At 36.6% G+C, this 18,194-nt stretch overlaps 1 protein-coding gene across 3 annotated transcripts in view; it reads right to left on the bottom strand.

The window, feature by feature from the left end:
• Positions 1-18,194, bottom strand: part of CEP70 (centrosomal protein 70) — a 63,874-nt gene that overhangs the window by 15,910 nt on the left and 29,770 nt on the right. For 2 of the 3 annotated variants that reach the window (XM_090284268.1, XM_090284270.1), the window contains exons 3-10: positions 16,323-16,413; positions 16,066-16,189; positions 15,582-15,762; positions 14,655-14,824; positions 10,240-10,296; positions 4,003-4,087; positions 3,823-3,911; positions 2,643-2,717 (exon numbers count right to left, since the gene is read on the bottom strand). In XM_090284268.1, coding sequence (XP_090140394.1) covers positions 2,643-2,717; positions 3,823-3,911; positions 4,003-4,087; positions 10,240-10,296; positions 14,655-14,824; positions 15,582-15,762; positions 16,066-16,189; positions 16,323-16,413 — 872 coding nt within the window. The remainder of the gene's footprint in view (positions 1-2,642; positions 2,718-3,822; positions 3,912-4,002; positions 4,088-10,239; positions 10,297-14,654; positions 14,825-15,581; positions 15,763-16,065; positions 16,190-16,322; positions 16,414-18,194) is intronic. The other variant, XM_090284269.1, reaches the window with a different exon arrangement.

Raw genomic sequence — 18,194 nt, 5'->3', positions numbered from 1 at the left:
TTTCTCTGACTCCAAAAGGGAAGGAGACTTTCCCCTCCTTTTCTTGTAGCATTTCCTTTGGAACACTTGTAGCTATAATTCCTTTCTCAGTCTCTAAGAAGAATGTAAATTTTTAAGATTCACATAAGCCTTGGCCAGCTGGCCCAACCAGGGCATATACCTAGGTTGCAGGTTCTATCCCCGGTTGGGGCGTGTATGAGGCAACCAATTGATGTTTCTCACATCAATGTTTTCTCTCTCTAAAAAACATCAGTAAAAAAACATATTCTCGGGCAATGATTTTTAAAAACTATTCATGTAAGCCTCTTGCCAATTTTACATCTCAGGAATGTCTGCTTTGAGAGCCTTGGAACCATCTCTTTGAATGTGGACATCAGGGAGGGCTGTGCCTCATCTCCCTGACTCGGTGGAGGCAGTCTAGTTTCTGGCCCTCAACTGTAACTTCATGCTTGCCTAAGGAGACGAGAAGTTTTCTCCCTTTGAATAAAGACAATTCACATGTACATAAAGGACAGTATCTGCATGGCTGTATAAAAGGGTGAGACCTCTTTCTGTCTTTTCCATCTCTTTAGTAGATTGTCTATAATACACATCAGTCTGGTTAAATGTTTATTCAGTAAGGAAACTTTCTTTTATTCTGTGTATGTGTAAAGAATTCACTGGGTTGATAAAGGATTTATTCTTAAGATTTATTTCCCCAACATCAGCTCTTTGAAAAAATATTTTAACTCTGACACTTAAGAAAATAAAAATTTTTAATGTTTTACCTTAAAAATTTTTTTTCATTGGATGTTTTGTTTGGTTCTGTTTATTAGTGTGGTGGTTAAGAGTGAGCTTTGGAACAAGAATGATTGGATACAGATCTGATTTCTTTCAAAGTTCTTTCATGTATCACCTGTGTGATGTGCGTAAGTTATTTAACATTCCTAATTCTGTTTACACATCTAGATACTACAAAAGTTCCATACCTAAAAAAGAAATAATAATAAATACATTTTTTAAATTCCAATTTAAATTTCTAAAAACACAAATAATGTCTTCAAATTCAGCACAAAAATATAGCAAGGATTGGCTCTGAATCATAATTTTAAAGGTTAACAGTGTAAAGTCAATCTAAAGACCAGAGCCTAAATGAACATCACAAAATATGTAAAATAAATTCATTATCTGTGATAGCTATGTTCTTAAAGTTACCATAAACACTGAAGTAGCAAAGACTAAACCACTTCTCCTAGGGGAAATACAGGGTCAGGTTCCTGCATGCATCTGGTGACATTTCCCCAGCTGATCAATCTATAACCTAGTTTTATGTGTGCTAATATTTAAAGAAATGGCAAACAGCACTATAACTCATGCCTAAGTGAAGTTTACCTAACACATGTTTTTCTGTTAAGGCATATCACAGTGTTCTTTTGTATAGGGATACTAGGCAGCACTTCAACACTGTACTAGGGGGCCACCTTGGAGAAATCACCAACATAAAGCACAAAAATGCCAAAAAAAGAGAAAGTGGCATTGTGATAACAAAAAGGATGCTAGTTTACAGTACGAGGCTGAAACAAGAGGGAAGAGCCTCATCTTGTTCAGCAGTTGGGCATGTCCATGAGTGATTATGAAAGTGCAGCAAATATTGATTTGGGGATTAAAAATAAAATTTAGCAGGTAGGAAAGTTCACAAATATGGAATCTTTGAATAATAAGGATTGACTATGTTATCTCTGTATATATAAGTGCATTAATGTGTGAGTGTGTGTATCCTCACTAATATACTTGCTTTGAAGTCAGTAAGATTTCCTTTAAAGGGGATCAACATGTGCCACTCCAAAATATGCCACTCTGGCTCTGGTCAGGTAGCTCAGTTGGTTAGTGTCATCCTAATATACCAAGGTTGAGGGTTCAATTCCTGGTCAGGGCACATACAAGAATCAACGAATAAATGCATAAATAGTGCAATGTTTCTCTCTCTTCCTCTTCCTTTCTCTCTCTAGAAAAATCAATTAAAAATATGCCATTTAAAACACCCTGGCACCCTGACTGGTGTGGGTCAGTGGATTGAGTGCCAGTCTGCAAACCAAAGGGTTGCCAGTTCGATTCCCAGTCAGGGCACATGCCTGGGTTGCAGGCCAGGTCCCCAGTTGGGGGCACACAAATGGAAACCACTCATTGATGTTTCTCTTCCTCTCTAAAAATAAATAAATAAAATCTTTAAAAAAAAAGATTTGGGATTATTATAAGATGCAAAATATCTTCCTTTTTCTCTCTCTTTTGGACAGGACAAGTATGATGAGGCTATATATTCTTTAGGTCATGGCTACTACCAACAAAAATTTGGGGCTTGTCACTTCTAATTTCAATGATTCTCTTAAAATTCCTCTGTGACTTCCAAAGATAATTTTCTAGTTAAAATCCTGTCCTTTACCATACCAGGCAAGTAACTTTTTCTTGTTCTTATTTAAAATGAACATATAGCTAAATCCAACACAGTAGAAATGTTTTTAAACTGTGGAACAGAAATATCCCTTTTTAGTATCATTTCCCTCCATCAGCCTGGAAATTTCAAGCCAAGCCCACTATGAGATAAGCTAACAGGGACTAAAATACAAAAGCCTAATAAATTTGTAACTTGGGTAAAATATAATTACTTGATGTTTTTCTTTAGGGCTCTCTCCAGTTTCTTCACCTGTTGTTTATAAAGTCGTAATTCATGCTGTGTGGGCCTGTATAGAAAATAAATCAGGTTGAATACATTCAATTTATTGAATAAAACTATAAAGATACTTAATAATGAACAAGAGAGCATACCTTATTACTTGTCACAAATATGCTTATTAAAATTCTTAAAATATTTCATGACTACTATTGTGGTGTATATTGGCCACTGGATTTCTTCTCTGCATTCTCTGTTCAAAACTTTTTACCCATTTTTATCATTGTTAACCTATTATTTTTTATAGTGAAATATTTCAAATGTACAAACAAGAATAGAAAATAGTAAAACAAAGTTGAATATTAAGATTTGTTTCAAATCTTTTTTTAACTAAAACATTATATATATACTTAAAACTCCATGTGTGTCCCTCATTAATGTCATTACTCTCCTTTGTATAACACAGGAAACCACTATCCCGAATTCACTGTTCATGAGTCCTAGGCATGTTTTAAAATTTTTACTATATATTTATAATCATAAATATACATGTTAGTGTGTGGCAGGTTGTTAAAATTTACATAAGTGGTTTATACTGTAGGTACCAGTCCTCTCTCCATTAAAGTATAAGCTTTATGAGAACAAGGTATTTGTTTTGGCCATTATATTATACTAGAGCTTAGGATAGTGTCTTAACTTACAATAGATGTTCAAATATTTGTTGAATGAAGTCTCATTCCTTATTACTCACTGTCAACACGGGGAGTCTCATGCTTTTGCAGTAGGTATGCTGTATATAAACATACATTTCTGTTGTACGCCATTTAAACTTTTTAGTTTTCTTCTCCTCCCACAACACAGGGATAAGATGAACTAATAAGATGTTCTAAAGGAATCTGGGAATGGGACACCTGCTAGTATAAGGCTGAATCTACTGAGTTCCTACCCAGTTTTATCTTTTCAATGTAGACTCCTATTTTCTCACTTCACTTGCCTACCTATGTGTTCTTGTTCCATCCATCATAGGAAAGACAACTAACTAAAATGAATATAAGAGTATGAGTTTCTCCAAGATTAGTTTTATACTAATGGGCTAGAATGACTTATTTAACATTCCAAATTCCAATATGTTTATTTTTCAAAGGTTACATAAAAATGACTTAAGTTCCTCTCACCTGGTTTCCAAATCTTTCTGGAGATTCAGCTTTTCACTTAAAAGTACATCAATCTTAGCTTTTGATTCCTGCAGTTGATCCTGTAATGACTGCAACACATTTCATAGAAAAATAGTTGACTTTCCTAGATGATTATTTTACTTTATAAAAAAGTATTTATGAGTCATGCAGTCCCCTTACCATGAGAAGGCCTTTATAAGTTGGTGAGGCATCAAGACTTGTGTAGTCGTCTTCTTCTGACTGACTTTCATCTTCTTTATATTGCCTATGAAAAAAGTATATGCAATACACTTATTAAAAAAATCTATCTCCAAAGAAAAAAGAAATCTAGCTAATAATAATTAAATCAACCCAATAAGACTTTGATAACCTGAATATGAATTAAATTTTAAGCCAAATTTCCTACTTATTCTTACAGAGAATGGTATTAGGTATTAGGTACGACTTTTATATATAACTGTTCATTATCACTTTAATTGGAATGTGAGAGCCACAAAAACCAGAACTTTGTCTTGTTCACCACAGTATCTCACTGTCTAGAAGAGTATGGGACATAAGAGTGAAAAAACACTTGTTGAATGAATAAACAAAGCATACTGTTATTTCCTTCTAGTACTTTTAAGTCACCAAAAACCTTATAGGTAGATAAAGCAACAGATTTAATAGTCCTAATTCAAGTCTTGACACCACCATTAACAAGCTGTGTTATCTGAGTAGTAGGTCAATCTCTCAGATTTGTTTTTGCATCTGTCAAATAGAGATAATATCCATCATATATGTCTCACAAGATTGGTGTTAAAAGTAAACTAAAGAGCCCTGGCTGGTGTGGCTCAGTGGATTAAGCACCAGCCTGCAAACCAAAGCATCACTGGTTTGATTCCCAGTCAGGGCACATGCCTGGGTTGCAGGCCGGATCCCCAGTTGGGGGCGAGTGAGAGGCAACCATACGCTGATGTTTCTCTCCTTCTCTTTCTCCCTCCCTTTCCCTCTCTTTAAAAATAAATAAAAATAAACAAATAAAAAGTAAATTAAAGATATTAAAGCACTCTGTGAATTGTAAAGTACAACTAGCAAAACAGTATTATTTTTAACAATCTTGATGCATTAACACTGGGCTGTCTAATATGGTAAACACTAGTACATGTGGCTAATGAGCACTTGACATATGGCTAGTGAGACTCAAAAACGAAATTTCTCATTTTAATTAAAATTTTTAAATCTGAAGCAGTGTAAAATACTTTTCTGCTAAACACAACTTCATGGTTTAGGGCTAAATTCAGCTTTGTTACATGATGTTAAGGTACTACTGTTGTAGCCTAGTGGGCACTGGGTGCATGAATAGCTTGTAGTGTGTACTACATACTAACACACTATCAGTCTCGTCAGTGGTAATGGATTGATTCAATTTAAATGGTTCTTCTTTCCTATAAACCCATATATCATTGTAATATGTTTATTCTGATACCACCTTTATGGTGATGCTTATATAAATCATAATTAATAATTTTATTATTTTAAAAACTAAACTATTTTTACAATTAAAAAAAAAATTATATGCCATGGCTGGTGTGGCTCAGTGGATTGAGCACCAGCCTGCAAACCAAAGGGTCACCAGTTCAATTCCCAGTCAGGGCACATGCCTGGGTTGCGGGCCATGTCCCAGTTGGGAGCGCTGAAGAGGCAACCACACATTGATGTTTCTCTCCCTCTCTCTAAAAATGAATAAATAAAATCTAAAAAAAAAATAGTTATGAAGAGATTTTTAACAGAAGCAAGTGGAGATAACATCTGAGACAGTACAATGGGACAGTAAAAAGACTGAAAGAAGGTAATCATAAATTTCCTAATGAATGCTATTTTGATTTGCTCAACAAATGAAAATGCTGTTGGTTCACAAGTGACAAAAGAAAACAACACATTTTCCTGAAGCAGAAACATAATCCCAAGCATGTCCTCAAGCTCTCATTTGGAACTGCGATCCTCACAGCCAAATTCCTCCCCACCCTTTCTCCAATGGCCTCCAGAAGCCTCAAAGAGGGGCCAAGTGTTGAAGATGATGCTACTTAGGGATAAAGAGAAAGAACAAAACTAAAGAAATCCTGTATCTCATTTTCTTCTCTAATCCAAAGGTGATCATGTTCAGGAGATCAGAAGTGAACCTCAAAGCCACCTGCTTCCATTTCCTGAGACCATATTTTAAATTTTTACCTAAAGAGAGATAAAATTAGACAAGGGAATTTCACTCAATTACTAATTCACTATAAAACTATTTTCCTAAGGGTAACTTTTCAAATGTCTCTGACATTTCAGAAACTCCATCTGAGCCTTGGAGGTTTCCTTCCTATGTCACTTTCCTTGGCTCTTCCACCAAACCGTGGAAATACCAATGAAAATAACTAGCAATATATTCCATGTAATCTAGATTGATGTATTAATATTGGGTAAAGAAAAGTAGGTAAAGTAACATAGCTGAGAGCCTATCATTTTAAAATTTACTTGTCCTTTTTCAGAAGTTGTAGCATGTTTGCAGTTTTCTAAGATTTCCAGACCACCATAATAAAGTGAAGTCTTGTAATGTTTTTGCTGATGAAGGGTCTTGCCTTTAATTTGTAAAAAATGCAACACCTCTGTGAGGCACAATAAAGAGAAGCGCAGTAAAACAAGGCATGCTTGCATTCACATTTCTGTGGCCTTGACTGCTGCTTCCTTTGCTTTCCCTGAGTTTTCTTATGAATGGAGACATAAGGGAGTACCAGTCCATAGTATTCAGTAACTGGCCTTCACAAGTCCCTTTGGGGAGTCCTTCTCAATCCCGTGCCCTAACGTAGAGCCCCCAAATGGTATGCCATTGGCGTGCTGTGCAAAGGGCTACATATGTGCCAGGATATTCACCTCCTCAGCCCTCAGGACAGCTGGGTAAGGCTTGGGGTGTTCAGAGTTCCTGAATCAGCTGCTTCCAATGGCAGCTCTGTCTGGTTACCCCAGTGTGGCATACAAACATCACTTTTGGTATTTCATGACGAGAAAAACCTTGAACAACTCTGACTCTTCTATCTTCTTCCTTTGGTCTTGCTCCTCTAGCCGTACAGGTACATACCTCCTTCTCCTGTGCTTCCTGTTTTTATCCCAGTTAGACCTCCAACCTGTAGCCTGTATTCCCTCATTTTCTCCTTTCACTTCTTTCATGTTTAAACTCTTCCATCATCTCTTCTTTAATAATTTAATACTTGTTAATTATTATAACCTCCTTTTATACTACTGTTTCTTCAGGGGATGCTAATAGTCTATTTGTAGATCTCAAAATCCATCTTGATGTTGCTACAATCTCACTATCAAGTTAGTACTCACTCTTAGAAGGGAGGCTGAGCTTATAAACTCTGTTCAGTCCATGAACTCTGCAAACCCTCTCCTTAAGAGACTCTATATTGCTACAAAGTTTAAATGACTTTGAATTTTCTCATCTGTTAAGAACATCATTTATAATGTAGCTCCTCTTTTCTTCCTATCTGCTCCCTTAACCAGAGACATTCAATCCAAATATCTGAACCTAAGCAGTTTGTATAGGCCAAAATATTTCACTTCAGTCAGACAGGTGATGATAGGATTAAGTGAAAAATTCATTTCCTCCAAGCTTCTCATTCTTCAGTCTCAGATTTTCACTACAATTCATGACAAACAAATTCAACATCACCCCAACAATGGCATTGATCCTTTTGTCATTTTTAGTCAGAGAACCCCAGTTTGCACAACTTCGGAGGCAACCTCTCTCACACCATGTTCTCCATGAAAGTCTTCAATATGGCTATGCTGAATCTTCTCTACTCTTACTAAAAATCCCAAACTCTCTTCATCATCTAGATCAGCAGTAGCAAACTGCCACCCGTGGGCTACACCTTAGCAGGCCATCAGTTTTTGTAATTAAAGTTTTACGGAACATATGCAATTTCATTTGCATATCGTTAATGGCTGATCTCATGCTACAACAGTAGAGGTGAGCAGCTGCAAGAGACTACAGTGTCTAAAATGCTTACAATATTTACTGCCTGGCTCTTTACAGAAAACTTTGCCAACCTCTGAATCTAGATAAAAATTTACTAAAGACCTATGTCAAAGGTTGTAACTGATATTCAGTTTGGATCATATAATATTTTTTAAAGCACTGAGTTAACTGCGAACACTAAAAGTCTGATTTCATGTATAAATTAAACCTTGTAGCTTCTCCTGAAAAACCAGCAGATCTAGCCACACTGAGCACACATTCCTGCATGGCATCGACTGGCTAGAGGGTTTAGTTACTGCCCCTGTGAGACAGCTGGTGCACAGTTCTCCATTTTGCCCCAGCCCCATCTAACTACCTTCGGTCATTTTCATTATTTTCTCGATTTTGTGATCATAAAACTTTGAAACCTCTGTAGCCATGAAATTCTTCATTTTCCTTCTTTACTCTTATGTAACATCATTGTTCATTTTAGTGTCAACCTGACTAGGCCCTGGTGTCCAACGGTTTGGTCAAACACCAGTCTTGATATTGCTGTGAGGTTATTTTTTAGATGTGGTTAACATTTAAATCAATAGACTTGGGAGTAGAGCAAATTAACCTAACCTTCATAATGTGGGTGGGCCTCATGCAATTAGTTAAAGACCTCAAGAGCAAAGATTGAGACCTGCAAGATGGACGGTATTCTGCCCCCTGAATATCTTCAGTCTCAACAGTGCAACATCAACTCTTCCCTGGGTCTCCAGCCTGCAGGCCTGCCTCACAGATTTCAGACTTGCCAGCCTCACAATCACATAAACCAATTCCTTTAATATAAACCTATCTCTCTTTATAAATGTACATTTCACTGGTTCTGTTTCTTTTGAGAGCCCCAATACATATACCTATAGCCCCATGACTCAGTTTTGCTGTATTAAAGGAAGAAATGCTTTCCTTCTTTTCAGGGCAAATAATGTCTTCTCACTCATTCACAGCTTTCTTTTGGGCCAGCATTTGCATGACTGCTCTCTACAGGTTATGACCTCTATCTATGAATATACCAACAAATCCCTTGAAGTCCACCCAAACTGGCTTAATTATAGTGCCATAAGAAAGTCTACACTTTTATATCTAGGCACTTTTGCTCATAACACCCAAGCAATCTAAAATGGCTTTACCTTTTTTGCCTTTCTGCTTTCCCTAATTTTACTTATTCTTCAAGTTCAAGCACAACCCCCACATGCTTTGTAAAAGCTTCCCTGGTCACTACTTTGTTCTTGTTTTAGACTCCTATATTACTGTCTGTATAATTTTAGCAATTATTATGACATTATTAGTGCTTTTTTAAGTCTCACACTATTTTTCTTAATTATTGTGTGGTTACATTTTATCACTCTTAACAAGATTGTAAAATCCTAGAAAGTAAGGACTATATCCAAAACTGTCCTATCTCTATAGAGGAATCTAATGCCACACCTACCTTCTGAAAGATAACAATTTTACTTGAAAATCAGAAGATCCCTGATATTATTTGTAATACGGCTTTCTGAATAGAATGAAGCAAGGAGTTGTTCTATCATTTAGTTTTGTTTTGTTTTTTTGTCTTCCTGCCATTCTGCTCTCTTTTTCTAAGAGTCTCCAAGGGGCCAGAAGAAATCAGCAACCAGCACAGCTCTGTCATTGGTCCTGACAACAGTGCAGTGATTGCCGGAGGTAGGGGGTGTGGGGGAGGTAAGTGGAGGTATAAGAGGGTATAGGGAGGATAAATCCTAATGAGAAAAATACAATAAAAAATGAAAAAAGAATACTAGAATGTGTGCTTGATGAAAGTGGAGAATTCGTCTGCTTTGTTTATTATGATATCTTGAGTACCTAAAAAGGAGCATGGCACAAAGGAAGTGTTCAAATTAATATTTGTTAAAAGGACTGTTCCATTTATAAACAATGAAACAGAATAGCTGTTCTAATGATCTTACATTAAAGCACTTTAGATTATTTGGCTTTAGATATCCTTCAGCTATTTTAGGTTAGTCAAAGACCATAATTTTAATCTTTATACTTAATTTTTTAAATCAGAGGTGACAAGTGTATTTTACTCTATATGTTTGATTTTTCACTATGTCATTTTATCCTTATCCCATATAAATCTGCATACTAAATAAACTCTACTTTTGATAGGCAACTAATCTAATCCTATGCACTTTGTGAATATACTCAGTAACTATCTGATGGCTCATGACATCAGCAGAACAAATTATAATACTTCTGTGACCAATATTTTGGTGCAGTAAATACATAAATTCAAGATCTTTATAAAAAATATTCATAGTTACATATTAGATTTCCAAAGCATATTTTAAGTTCCAAAGGCTATAAAAACTTTTGGTGTGATTCACAAATGGATAAGAACTTTAAAAATTGTAATACAGAATTAGTCATACCTTTGTTTATGAAATTTTCTAAATTTAGATTCATAGTAATCAATTAGGCAAAGCAACCTAGAAACCAGAAAATAAATTGAATTATTTTCAACACATGATATTGTAGCATTTACTATTCTCTCTACATAATTTCAAATTACAGTGACAAACACACAGATAATCTAGCAAGTTTATGAAAATTTTAAGTGGTTTTGCTAGAAGTATTATACTACATCATATATTTTATATTACTTTCAAAGTATAGTTTTAAAAATAACCACAAACATTATATCTCATATATTAAATGCATATTCTCCTTGTCACAACAATTCTACCTCTCTCTAGCAATCACTCCTACAGAAATATTTGCCCAAGTTTGTAACTCAAGATGAACAAAGTTGTTTATTGTACCATATTTAGAGAAGTGAAAATTAAGAAACAATTTATTCTTCAACAAGGAAAAAGTTAAATAAGTAATGGCATATCTATACTATATAAAATAATGAAGCATTAGAAGAAATAATGTAGACTTCTGGTCAACACAGCTCAGCTCCTCGCACAACCACATCAAAATTACAACTAAAATATAGACCAACCATCATGCAGAACCATCAGAAACTGAGTTGAATGGAAGTCTGACAACTATGAAGTTAAAGAAACAATATCCGTCCATACTGATAGGAGGAGCAGATATGTGGAACGGGCTGGTCCCACACCCATGTGTGGCGGATAAAAATTCAAGAGGGATATCTCAGGAGCAGGGAGTCCCAGACCCACACCAGGCCCCTCAGCCAGGGTTCCAGTGTCAGGAAGATAAGTCCCCACAACTTCTGGCTGCAAAAACCTGGGCAGAATGAGTCACTGAAAGAAAACTTCTGGGGCCCCAAGCAGTTCCTCTTAAAGAACTCACACATGGAACTCACACACCTACTCAGACTCACTTCCTCTGAGCTCCAGCACTGGGGTAGCAGCTTGGAAGGCACAAATGGCGTACAAAGAGAAACTGAAGTGTCTGATATCAAGGTGAGAGTTAGGAACAGCTTTCAACCAGATAGAAAGGTGGGCAGAGACCATTGTTCCTTTTCTGAACCCTCCCCACGACAGAGCCACAGAGCTGGGAGACAGGTGCCATATTTGAGACTCCATCAAACTGGCTAACACTGCGTGCCCCACTTGGATATCCCCCAAAACTCCATCCCAACCCACTGCAGGCCCACCCACGCTGCTTTCCATATGAATGGATGGTCTTGGCTCATGCTTCACAACTTCCTAAATCCTCTCAAACAAGCAACAGCCAGCAGTAGTGAGCTGCCAGCTCCCATACCTCTTGCTAAGTGACCCCTGGCCCAGCACTAGTAGCAGCCAGCCTAGATTCACAGCTTGGCTTCACCTGGGGGTCTCCAAGCCAAGCACAAGTAGCAGCCATTTCAGATTGCTTTACAGCTCAGGCAGGGAGGTCCGAGGAGGAACAAAGGGCGGAGGGGCTGGCCTTGGCCTGCACCACCTAGGAAACCCCAGAGCTTGTGCATCCAGTCAACAACTACAGACCATATTGGAGCACCACCACCCTGCCCCTGCACAGCTGATCCTCCGTGGATGGCAGAGGTTGGTACTTAGTAGTCACAGCCAATTCTTGCAGCCTGGGTAAATCCTTCCCATTAATCTGCCAACAGCAATCAAGGTGGGTGTACTCAGTCCACATGAAGGGCGCACCTCAAGTACCCAGCTTGGGTGACAGGGGAGACAGTGCAACTGGACCTTACAGGACACCTACTACATTAGGCCACGCTATAAAGATAGGAAGTCACAGCAGCTCTACCTAATACAGAGAAACAAACACAGGGAGGCTGCCAAAATGAGGAGACAGAGAAACATGGCCCAAATGAAAGAAGAGATCAAAATTCCTGAAAAAGAACAAAATGGAGATAAGCAATCTATCAGATGCAGAGTTCAAAACACTGGTTATAAGGATGCTCAAGAAACTTACTGAGGACCTCAACAGCATTAGAAAGATCCAGTCTAAATGAAGGATACACTAATTGAAATAAAGAAATAAATTTATAGGGAAACAACAGTAGAATGGATGAAGATGAAACTCAAATCAATAATTTGGAATAGAAGGAAGCAAAAAACAACCAATCACAATAATAAGAAGAAAAAATAATCCAAAAAACCAAGGACAGTGCAAGCAGCCTCTGGGACAACTTCAAGCATTCCAATATTGGCATCATATGGATGCCAGAAGGAGAAGAGAAAAAACAAGAAACTGGAAATCTATTTGAAAAAATAATGAGAAAACTTCCCTAATTTGGTGAAGGAAATAGACATGCCAGTCCTGGAAGCACAGAGAGTCCCAAACAAGATGGAAGCAAGGAGGCCCACTCTAAGACACATCATAATTAAAATGCAAAAGTTAAAGATAAAGAGAGGATCTTAAAAGCAGCAAGAGAAAAGAAGTTAGTTACCTACAGGGGAATTCCCATAAGGCTGTCAGCTGATTTCTCAAAAGGAGCTTTGCAGGTTAGAAATAGTCAAAGTCATGAAAAGCAGGGACCTACAGCCTAGATTGCTCTACCCAGCAAAGCTATCATTTAGAATTGAAGGGCAGATAAAGAGTTTCCCAGACAAGAAAAAAATAAAGGAATTCATCATCACCAAACCATTATTATATGATTGTTAAAGGGACTTATTTAAGAAGATTAACACTATGAACAATAAAAGGCAACAAATACATACCTGTCGACAATTGAATCTAAAACAACTAAGCAAACAAGAACAGAGACAGAATCATGTTCTGTAGAGAGCATTTTGATGGTTGCCAGATGGGAGGAGGCTGTGTGGGGGGATTAGTAAAGAGATGAGGGGATTAAGAAGTACAAATAGGTACAGAACAGCCATGGGGATGTAAAGTGCAGTATAGGAACTGGAGGAGCCAAAGAACTTATACTCATGACCCACGGACATGAACTATAATAGCATAATCAATAAAATATAATTTAAAGAAAAGAATAACTAATGTAAATCTGTATGTCCTAATAAGGAGTAAGGAAAAAAATTAATGATGCATAGTCAAATGTATGTTACTATTAAAAAAAAGAAAAATTGTGATTTTGTATATGTATTGACAAAGAACTCTACAGGTTAACCGGCAGATAACACTATAATCTAGGGAACAGAGCTGTGTGTCACAATGACTAGATGGGGAGGAGGCAGGATGCTTAAAGTTCATCAGTGAAGATGACAGCCCCACACAATAAACGTGTCCCACCCAAATACCAGCAGCACTCCTGCTGCGAAGCACCCCAGGAAGGGCACAAACCAAACGATTAAGAGTGGTTATCTCTAGGATGTGGGAATTAAGAGTGGTAAGCAGATCTTTACCACTATACTTTAAACATTTTAATATTGTTTTAATTTTTATAAGCATGTACTACTTTTGTAATTTAAAAAAATCCTCAAAGAAAAATAACACTATATTTTCACATGTTATTTTTATTATAGTAAGAATTCATACTATTTTCCTCCTATCTTGGGAAACTTACCCATCTCCTCCCTTCAAAACTAATTCAACCAACTGTACTTCTAATATAACTTTCTGGATTATTCTTTCTCTTCAACTGTTCCCCATTCCAACACATATCAGCTTTCATGTTATCCTGACAATAGGTTTTAATTCCCTTTACATCCTTCACAAGCCCTCTCACCCCTACACTTCCCCCTTATGCTACTATTCGATTTCTACCTTTCCCTTCCTAGCAAACTTCATTTATTCTGGGTGACTGTTACCTGCTACCTTCAATAAACTTCTAGGGGGGAGCTGTTGTGTGTCAAATTGGGAATTCTGAGCAAATAAGACAGGAAGAAGGCAAACACATAAACTGATGAGGCAGCATATAACACTTCTTACCATCCTCTCCTTCTTAAAGCACCCTATGCCTCGGTTATCCTGACACCCAAATATGTGTAACTTCTCTTCTGCCTTTCCTTTGTCTATCTGAAATTTGGAAGTTCTCTTAAGTGCAGGCCTGATACTTCTACATGGCTGACAGAAGGTGTCTAAGCACATGTCCATAAACAAATCCATCATCTTCCCTCCCCATTCCCCAAACCTAGCATGCAATCTAACAATCTTCAATTCCTTTCCTTCTTTCAACAACTACAGCTGGTCAGTCTGGACAATTTCTGTCCATCTCTGCAATAACTCACTTTTAGCCTAACACAGCCTTCATTATCTCCCACCTAGACTATTACAACTCATTACTAACTTGTCGTTCTGCCTCTAGGCTTAATTTCTTTGCTTAGAAATCCTGGGGATTTTTATCCTGCTACATAGAAAGTAGAACTCAGTTTATGAGATATAACCACTCCCAAGATAAAATCAGTTTAAAAAAAAATGATGAATCTATCTATATATCAATTTATGAAGCAAACCTTACTGTCTATCCAAGATGGTATGAGGAACTCTTTTGCAGAGATAAGAAAAGACTCTGTTTTGAGTGACAATGCGCTCTTCCTCCTCCTTTGTTAATCTATAAATATCCCTTTGCAAAGAAGCAATAGTCTCCTGTTGCTCCAATTGTTTTTTCTTGTAATGTTGACATTTAACCTATAAGAAAAATTTCAAACAACATAATTATGATACGTACATCTAGGACATGCTGTCCTAACAATATTGTACACAAAGTCATCTTCACAACTTCTATCATGCTGCTTCATTCAAGAACTTCAGTATTGAGGCTATTTTTAAATGGGTGCTAGTTCCAGAAACATTAATGTCATAAATATAAAAATGTTAACAAGTAACATAGGTTTAAAATGGGGGAAATACCATTGGAGAAAGCACATGGAAAAGGCAAGGGGAGAAGCAGCGAGACCAAGAGAGAAACAGGAGAGAAATGAAGGTGACTTGGACCGGAGTGGAGCCTAAAAGAAGAAAGTCTGGAGAGGAAAATTCAGGAACCCAGTTACAGACACATAAGTTCTAGATGCCTATTAGACATCCAGTAGAAATTACAAGTAGGCAGTGGGATATGAGTTGAGAATTAAGGAAAGGGGTCTGGGATATAGGTTTAAATTAGGTGCTAAGAATCAGACTCAGCATCACCAAGGGAGTTAAGAGTATACAGGGAAAAGAAAAGGCCTAAGGAATCTCAACACTGAGAGGTCAGGGAGGTGAGAAGAACCAGCAGTGGCGTTAGAAGAAAACCAAAAGAGGAGATACTCTAGAAACCAAGGAAAGAATCTCAAGAAGGGACAGTAATAGGTCAAGAAAGGTAGAGACCACTGAATTAAGCACATAGAAGTCACCTGTGACCTTGATGAGCTGTTTTAGTACTATCGTGTTAAAACATATAACTCAGTACCTGTAAAGCTTTATGCTCCTTTTGAAGATCTTTTATTTTGTTCTGCTGCTGGCAAACCCTATGTAGGGATTCATCCTCCAGTTCACCAATTTTGGATTTCACACTCTCCAGAATTTGTTCCAAATCATTAGCTCGTTGTTCCTGATCTACTGCTCGGCATTTTTCTAGCTGAAGTTCTTTTCTAGTAATGAACACAAATTACATCAACAAACCTACGTCTGACAACATAATGAACTTCCAAAATTTCTTTGCATTCTTAAAATTTCTATCTTATAACACAAACCAAGAGAAGACATATAGGGTACCATTACATATTTAAGCTAAGCTATTACCAAAAAAATTACCTATTAAAAATAGTTTTAAACTTAACATTTAAAGTGAAAAATTAAATTTCAAGATTATTTTCAAGGCAGTTATTTCAAAAATGCATATCATTTGGATACAAAAAAATTCATTAGATTTTTTTTTTTTTCCATTCTCTTACTTAAGCTGCTGATTAGTTTCTATGAGCTCCTGGATCATGTTCTGTTGACGGGCTGTTTCTTCCACCAATGTTTTCAAGTTCTGTCTCATCCCTTGTGATGACTGTTTGTCAAAAATGATGAGATCTACATTTTAAAAAATGTAATACAAATAGTAAAAATAAAGGTAAGGCAAAAAAAAATTAAGATAGGAAAATATTTTAAAAGGAAAAAAAAAAAACGCTTTTTATCACAAGGAGCAAGACTAGGATCTGATTACCTTTAAGATCTGTTCTTTTGATGAGACACAAAGGTTTTAAGCCATGTGTCATCAACAGCACATTTATGCTCTCCCATTCTGCTTCTTCCCGCTACAATTACAAAGGAGAGAGTAAAGAATCAACTTTAGAATATAAAGTGAACAAATTCACTCTTGTATACAATTTCCTTTTTCAGAACTTTTATCCAAAAGTTTTTAATATAAATTTTCATGCACATTTAATGATTAAAATTAAAACAAAATAACTAAAAACAAAACAAAACAAAAAAATCCTTGTAATTGCAGTGAACCAAACAGACCTTAGATTTTTTACTTAACTGAATCACACCAGGTCCCAACCAAAAGAAACAGCTAAAATCTAGGTTATATTCATTGTATCGTAAAGAAAAGATGAGTCACTTGAAAACAAGTGCCATTTTAACAATGACTAAGATCACCAAAAACAAAAAAGAAAGAAAGAAAAACATCTGATTCTTTGGAGCCAATAATTTAGCTATTTCCTTGTCTAATGGACACGGTGTAACTATAAAAAGAAGTCTTTCGCCCTGGCTGGATGGCTCAGTTGATGGGACGGTTGCCCCATACACCAAAGAGGTGTGAGTTGGATCTCTGGTCAGGGCACATACCTAGGTTGCAGTTTTGATCCCTTGTGGGAGCACATGTGGGAGGCACCCAATTGATGTTTCTGTCTCTCTACCCCTTCCTCCTTCCCTCTCTATATCCCTCCCTCCCTCTCTCTTTAAAATCAACGAACATATCCTCCAGTGAGGATTAAAAACCAACAACAAGAACAAAGGAGTCTGTCCATCCATCTAACTAACTGATTCTAGGACAATGACTCTGTGAGATACTCTCAAGTCTTGTATTCCTGCTTCTAAATATGTATTTACACCATAAAGCTGAGAGGGGAATTCTAACTCTCTAGATTAAGTCAATAAAAAACATAACGATGGGGGGGGGGGGTAATAACATAAAATAGGAATAGAAATAGAAATGATTTTTTTTAATGATACATTTAAATCCATGCTACTGACACAGTAGTTTTAAAATGGGCTTTTACTATTAAGTACAGTGATTAATTTTGAAATTGTGTGAGGTGATCTGCCTGCTTTTTAAGGTATTAAAGTATATTTATGAAAAGGCAATTTGAGAGAAGTTTAAATGCTTGAAAATATAATTTATACTATAAATACATTTTTAATACTGGTATAGTATGTAAATACTAAAATAGCTTAAAGATATTTAGACAGACGAAGCATAAATAAAAGTATTACTCCCCACATCCCAATGCCCCTTTTTAACATTAAAGTTTCTATCAAGACAAAAAAGGAACAAATTACCCCAATGACTCTTTGACAGCATTATGACTCACTGAGCCAAATAAATCTGTCCTTTGACTGCTGACTTTCTTTCCCTTCTTTATCTTTTCTACACATCTCCTTCCCAAAACCTTTCCTCTTATTTATGCTGTAGGTCCTCTGGTGACAAAGATTAATGACACAGAACTAAAATTATTACTGACAGGAGCCAAATGCTGTGTGTGGATATCTGAGTGGTTTAGTATGACTCATAGAACAAAATGCTCTGTAAATAATAATGTCACGAATTTTGAATGATCAAATTATACATGTTGTTCCCTCATACCTCTTGTAAGAAAAAGAATAACATAGTTGTTTGCAAATTCTGAAAAGAGCTGAGAATGGCATTTTCCAAAGTATGTGCTGCAGACCACTAGTCTGACGAAATATCGTAAGCAAGAAATGCTGCATACTAAAGCCTCCTTTTGGAGACTGGCGGTATTGTGAAGTCTTAGAATAATGAAGTCATTTAATAGTCTTTAACCCAAAATTATTTTACTAACAAATCTGTTCA

The sequence above is a fragment of the Furipterus horrens genome, unplaced genomic scaffold (assembly GCF_987537825.1).
Source record: "Furipterus horrens unplaced genomic scaffold, mFurHor1.1.pri manual_scaffold_7, whole genome shotgun sequence".
In the NCBI taxonomy this organism is placed as follows: domain Eukaryota; kingdom Metazoa; phylum Chordata; class Mammalia; order Chiroptera; family Furipteridae; genus Furipterus; species Furipterus horrens.
This window is presented reverse-complemented; position numbering and strand designations above follow the sequence as displayed.